The 6,788-nt window shown below is 43.4% G+C and overlaps 1 protein-coding gene, 1 non-coding gene and 1 pseudogene across 2 annotated transcripts in view; all 3 read right to left on the bottom strand.

Moving 5' to 3' along the window:
• DEPDC5 (DEP domain containing 5, GATOR1 subcomplex subunit) overlaps nucleotides 1-6,788 on the bottom strand; it is a 171,605-nt gene that overhangs the window by 80,443 nt on the left and 84,374 nt on the right. Inside the window, exons 24-25 of the mRNA XM_017499506.2 lie at nucleotides 4,839-4,904; nucleotides 1,126-1,309 (exon numbers count right to left, since the gene is read on the bottom strand). Coding sequence (XP_017354995.2) covers nucleotides 1,126-1,309; nucleotides 4,839-4,904 — 250 coding nt within the window. The remainder of the gene's footprint in view (nucleotides 1-1,125; nucleotides 1,310-4,838; nucleotides 4,905-6,788) is intronic.
• Nucleotides 936-1,043, bottom strand: LOC119467083. The gene has a single exon (XR_005195610.1). It is a non-coding gene; the product is annotated as a U6 spliceosomal RNA (small nuclear RNA).
• LOC108283269 lies at nucleotides 5,235-6,782 on the bottom strand (annotated as a pseudogene).

Below are 6,788 nucleotides of genomic sequence, written 5' to 3' on the forward strand. Positions count from 1 at the left end.
AAAAAAAAAAAAAAAAAACACTAACAATTTGTAAATCAGTGTCTTGGGGAAAATGAACAGTTCAAAGAGGTGAAAAAAGGCAGGTAATTCAATGCCCAAATGAGTAATCGTAGAAAAGAAAATCAGATTTAGTGTGCCCAAAATAATTGCATTAGAAAATATGAGAATAATCAGCGAGGCCAGAACCAACAGGAGTTCAAAATGAATCAATCAATGAGGAGAAATAGTTGATGTCAATGGAACTCTGGAAAAATGAACAGTTCTTATATCATAAAATTACCCACAGCCAGGCACGGTGGCTCATGCCTATAATCCCAGCACTTTGGGAGGGCAAGGCAGGCTGATCACCTGAGATCATGAGTTCGAGACCAGCCTGGCCAACATGGTAAAACCCTGTCCCTACTAAAAATACAAAAAAATTAGCTGGGCATGGTGACACATGCCTATAGTCCCAGCTACTAGGGAGGCTGAGGCATGAGAATCACTTGAACCGGAGAGGCAGAGGTTGTAGTGAGGGGAGATCGTACCACTGCACTCCAGCCTGGGTGGCAGAGTGAGACTCTGTCACAAAAAAAAAAAATTACCCAAATATAAAAGGAGGACACAGGCTTGAAAATTCAGTGTTCAGCCAGGCACAGTGGCTCAAGCCTGTAATCTTAGCACTTCGGGACACAAGAGATAGGCCGATGGCTTGAGTCCAGGAGTTCGAGACCACTCTGGGCAATATGGCAAAACAGTGTCTTTGCAAAATATACAAAAATTAGCTGGATGTGATGCTGCCACTCCCAGCTACTCCTAGCTACTTAGGAGGCTGAGGTGGAAGGATGGTTTGAATTCAGGAGATCAAGACTGCAGTGAATCATGATTGTGCCACTGTACTCCAGCCTGAGCGACAGAGTGAGACCCTGTCTCAGTTTAATAAAAAGAAAAAAAAGAAAGATAAAAGAAAATTCAATGTTTTTATTTTTATTTTTAATTTAATGGCCGTGCTAATCTTCTCTGTATCATTCCAATGTTAGTATACGTGTTGCTGAAGCAAGCACAAATTCAGTGTTCTGATGCATGTGTGGGATATGTACACAACCGTCACAAACCAAGCCAAGTGCCTTTTTCTCTGACACTGACCTGTCGATGTCTGCTTCTGGGAGGAGATCATAACAGCCCTCTGTGTAGTCATTCTGCAGGCCCTGGCGGTCAGGGAAGTAGTCGGTGGTGAGGGGGAGGCACGCCGGAGTAGTGAGAGACTTCCAGTCCACTCCAACTGTGCAACAGAAGCCTGGCACTACAGGGGGAGCAGACAGTGTCAGAACTGCCTCATGTAACAGGGTGAAAAGGTACATGTGGTCACCATGGGAAGTGTGGGATGGGGAGGGTCAGGGGAAAGAAAGGGAGGGAAGGGTGGGGAAAAAATTTCATGGTGAAAGGTGATAAAATTGCCAGGATTGGGAAGAAGATAGGGGAGGGAAGATTGGAAAGACAGGGGAGGGAGAAAGAGAGAGAAACAGAGTTTGTTAGACAATGCAGTGCACATGCTTATCCAATCCCATCATGCAAATGGGATTCACAGCTGATACTTTTCATTTTCTGCTGATTGTGAGCTACAGCCGCAATGCAGGTGAGATTACTGCAGGGCAAGCAGAATTACATGTCGAAGCACATCAATGTTCCAAGAGCAGGGAGGCCCAAGCACGAACCTCTCCCAAGGACTGCAGAGTGGCTGGGTGGGGAAAAGAAGGGAGCTCAGCTTGGTTTGGGAGCAAACAGCATACAGCAGCAGAAATAAGGAACACTTCTAGCACCACAAAAATAAGTAACAGATCCAAAAGGGTGGGAGGAAAAATCAAGTAAAGATGTCTGGGAAAGTTAGGAGGCTGGAGCTTTAAGGGACTGCATTTAACAATCCAAAAACGAAAGCTTCGGTTAGCAGAGTAGGCCTGACCACATGGGTCTGTCCAGAATCGCCTGGTCCTCAGCTAAAGTAGGGTTTCTCAGCCTCAGCAACAACAGAGATTTTGAACCAGATAATTTTTTTGTTGTGGGGGGCCGTCCTGGGTATTGTAGCACCATCCTTGGATTCTACTCACCAGACGCCAGGGGTATCCCCTAGCTGTGAAAACCAGAAATGTCTGTAGGCATTGACATGTTCTCCTGGGGAGGAAAAACCTCCTTGGTTGAGTTTCACTGAGTTAAAAGTAATAGGGCAGTGGCCAGGTGCGGTGGCTCACGCCTCCCAGGACTTTGGGAGGCCGAAGTGGGCAGATCATGAGGTCAAGAGATGAAAACCATCCTGGCTAATGTGGTGAAACTGTGTCTCTACTAAAAATACAAAAATGAGCTGGGCGGGGTGGCACACACCTTTAGTCCCAGCTACTCAGGAGGCTGAGGCAGGAGAATTGCTTGAACCCGGGAGGCAGAGGTTGCAGTGAGCTGAGATTGCACCACTGCTCTCCAGCTTGGAGACAGAGTGAGACTTTGTTTCCAAAAAAAAAAAAAAAAAAAAGGTAGAGGGGTAATAGGGTAGTTACCTCTTTAAGTAATTTGAGTGAAGGTTATCTTTTAACTCTCCAAAGAAGGGAGCAATATGAAGCCAAAAAAACCTCTAAGCCTTTTTCTCTAAGTTCTGAATGGGATACTCATATGCCTTATTTTTGTACCATGCTATACAGCTTACAATGTGGTGTAGGCCCTGCTGCCTCATCAGCCTTCCCATCAATGAAGAACAAAATTTGTGTGCTAAGTCACAGTAGAAAGATGCCCCACATGGCACCATTGACTTGGGGAAGATGATTTGGCCTGCAACAGGTCTAACTCCTGCTCTACACGGGCCTTATTAACTCATTAATAATTCAGGAATCCAAAACATAGCCCAGAATAGCCTAATTAATCATCTCCATTTTTCTTTTCTTTTCTTTTTTTTTTTTTTTTTTGAGACGGAGTTTCGCTCTTGTTACCCAGGCTGGAGTGCAATGGCGCGATCTCGGCTCACCGCAACCTCCGCCTCCTGGGTTCAAGCAATTCTCCTGCCTCAGCCTCCCGAGTAGCTGGGACTACAGGCATGCGCCACCATGCCCAGCTAATTTTTGTATTTTTAGTAGAGACGGGGTTTCACCGTGTTGACCAGGATATCTCCATTTTTCTATATGGCACCCAAGGAGGTGAGCTTGTTTCTACTTCCTGGCTAGAACAGAAGATGGAGACCTGATCAAAGCCCCAGTGGGGAAAACAAGAAAGAGAAGACAGTTCTATCCTTATGTCCTCTTAGATCATCCCGGCCCTCATCAGCCTTCTGACCCTAGGATTACAAAAATCTTGTAGAAATGCTTTCTGCTGGGCATGCAACAAGATACAGAGAGTTCAAATGCTTAGTTTAAGAACCCATGGTGAAAAAGGATCCTGATTATAAGTTTAAGCGTGTTCTGTCTCTAGAAAAAGAACGCAGCCTGTTTTCTAACCCCAGTATCTTCTGGTCCTGAAAAGAAGGACTCTGAGGAAATTCTACCTCAGAACCACTAAAATAACAATGACGAAAAAATGTAACAAATTCCAGTGATAGGGTTGTAGAGAAATGGGATCATCTATTCATTGCTGGCAGCTTTTGGGGAAAATAGTCAATCTGCGAACCATACTTGGGGGAATATAATCCAAAGACATTAACCAAAAGAAAAAATACACCTGCTGATCATTAACTTTTAAAAGAGTTAAATTATTAATGTATTATTAAAAGTTAATTTTTTATTCACTTTGAATTTAATATGTTGTCCGGGCTGGTCTCAAACTCCTGGGCTCAAGTGATCTGCCCACCTCAGCCTCCCAAAGTGCTGTGATTACTAGCATGAGCCACCATACTCAGCCCTCAAGGTATTATCATAACTTCATCCTATGCTATTGCTAAAAAGCAGGAAACCATTCAAATGGTCACGAATAAGATATGATTATTCAAAGCAATAAACAACAATGTGCTTGATGTTGCCATTACAAATGACTGCTAGGCGGGAAGAAATGGTAAAAGGATTATTAAGTGGGGACAAAAAGACTCAGTGAAACATATCCACTGGTCACAGCTAAGTAAAGTTTATCAAGTCAGGATTTTCTCTGCTGTTTTATTATTGTAGATATTTAGATGTTCTCTTACTGCATAGCTATTTAAAAAGATGATGAGGCCGGGCATGGTGGCTGACTCCTGTAATCCCAGCACTTTAGGAGGCCAAGTGGACAGATCACCTGAGGTTGGGAGTTCGAGACAAGCCTGACCAACATGGAAAAACCCCATCTCTACTAAAAATACAAAACTAGTCAGGCGTTTAATTCCAGCTACTCGAGAGGCTGAGGCAGGAGAATCGCTTGAACCCAGGAGGCGGAGGTTGCAATGAGCTGAGATCACGCCACTTCACTCCAGCCTAGGCAACAAGAGCGAAACTCTGTCTCAAGAAAAAAAAAAAAAAAAGATGATCATAAAGAATGCAAACCAGCCAGATATTTTCAACTATAGACAGGCAAGTGATTCCAGTAACAGCCCATTGTGTCTTTCCAACTTTTTCCTGGAGATATCATTAGGCATTTAAAGGTGAAGACCAGCTCTGGACCAGCACAGTGGCCTTATAGGGAATCTGCTACCTTTCCCAGGTACCCCTGAATCACCTTCCAAAACAGGTCATTCAGTCACACCCCCCTCACTTTCCATCAGAGAGTCCTCCCTCACCACATCACCATCCCATACCCCAGAGATAGGTGGACCTCAGGACCATTCAGTTCCCACAGGGCTTCCTCTTGTTTCCTCATGCTCTGACCGCCCCACACACCCTGTCCACCCCTTTTCCCAGTCAGCTGCCCCCTCTTACTTGGGTCTGGAGAGGTAGAAATACTGTCCTCTAGAGAATCCTTATTCTGGGTCCTAGGATTCATGCCTATTGAAAGATAAAAACAGCTTGTCTTAAGAAGGCTCAAACTGCAAAAGAGTTCTGACCAGTTAGAGTTGAAAAAGGCCAAAACTGGAGATAAAAATAAAAATATAAACCAAGTGCAAATTCTGTGCTGAATATTTCAAACAGTACAAAGGAATCAATCAAAGAAAAATGATCAATCTAAAATTGGGAATGAGCCAGAACTCTGAGGTTATTAATTTTTTTTGAATTTCAAATATTTTATAAGGGATGATTTAATTCTTAGATTTCAAAAACCTTTAAAAACAATCAACTTTTATAAAAACTTTCATTAAAAATGTGACAAAATACTAGTTAAATCAGCCAGATTTTTGTGTAATCCTGCAGTTTACTAAAAAGTATTACAAATGCTTGTAAATTATTTATCTAATTTCCTGAGGGTTTTGTTTCTGCATATCAAACCCTTTCACCATGGCCAACATGAACTATTTTTTTTTTAAAGGCAGTTCTTTGCTGGGCATTAAACATTAAAACATTTGAATCACTGACCATATGCTTAACCTAACGATATTTATATAAAAAGGGAAAGACATTTTTCAATATAGACTGTAAGATAAGATCGTCCCTATTAATTAGACTTTGGAAAGAAATGCAGCTTTTTAGTTAGCATTGAGGCAAAGCAAGGAACCTGCTTCTTCCCAGTCGCGCTTGGGTTTTTGTAAAAGTCCATGCGGCGCTGAGAAACTTTCCTGTTCACCAGTGTGAGGAGTTCTGTGAACTCTAAGGAGGAGACATATTTTCCCAACATCTCACACAAATCTTGAATGTACCATGAGCCACTGATTGTTTCCCGGTGAGAATAATACCCTTCTGCAACACAGTAACACATTAGGAAGTCTTCTCCAGCAGGCAGTGTGTAAACAGAGGCTGCATCCACCTCAGTCACGTCCAGCTTGTCTGTCTGATTATCTACGACATCCAAAGGAATGACCGGTACATCGTGCTGGTTTCCCCGACATGCCTGAATGATAAATATCTTGGGTTTTCCAACAAGGCTCCAACACTTGTCTCCTTTGACAAGCCAGTTAATGTCTGAATTTCAATTTTAGCATCATATGCATAAACGTGATTGCCTTTGCCATGGCTCAGGAAGACACACATAAAGCAATCGGCATCTGCGTGGCTACAAGTTGACACCTCATGAATTTTGAGCAGTAGTTCTTCTGCTTTAAGATCGTTAAACCATTTCACTTCAAATCCTAGATCTGAAAACCTGCGGGTAAGATGGTCTCTGTCCGCGCTGGTGCCCCGCCTATCTGGCTGTGTTAAGTGACAAAAGAACCTCTCATGATTGAAGATTAAAGCAATTCCTCTCCTCCTGTGGTCCATTTTGTACTTTTCTGCTGGATCAAATATTTCTCTTTTATAGAAGCCATCTGTTTCTGTCATGTTTTGTTCCCTACCAAAATTCTGCACAACTTGGAAAGTACCCAGTGTCTTCCTTGGTGGTAGCAGGCCAGTGTCTCACCTCCTGGAGCTGCTGCTCCATACGGACTGCTGAGCAGAAGGCGGCTCATAGCCTACCTCGAGGAAGCTGGGCCAAATGGCTGCTGAGCAAACTAACTCAAGTCCCTGCAGGGCACACCTCGCGGGACCCGGACGCTGTGCTCATCGCGACCAAGGCTGCAGCAAGGCGCTCGGCCCTACTCTGAGGTTATTGATATCATTCTTTGTTAAAAGAGATCACATTCACACGAGCAACCTGACACTCATTTCAAGAAAAGAGACACATTTCAAAGTCATTTCAACTAATTAGAGCAATCTTTACTGAATAGAAAATGACCTATTTTTACAGTGAGCTTTGATCACGCCATGTACTCCAACCTGGGCAACAGAGAGAGAAAGGCC

Source organism: Cebus imitator, unplaced genomic scaffold, assembly GCF_001604975.1.
Source record: "Cebus imitator isolate Cc_AM_T3 unplaced genomic scaffold, Cebus_imitator-1.0 Scaffold258, whole genome shotgun sequence".
Classification (NCBI taxonomy): Eukaryota; Metazoa; Chordata; class Mammalia; order Primates; family Cebidae; genus Cebus; species Cebus imitator.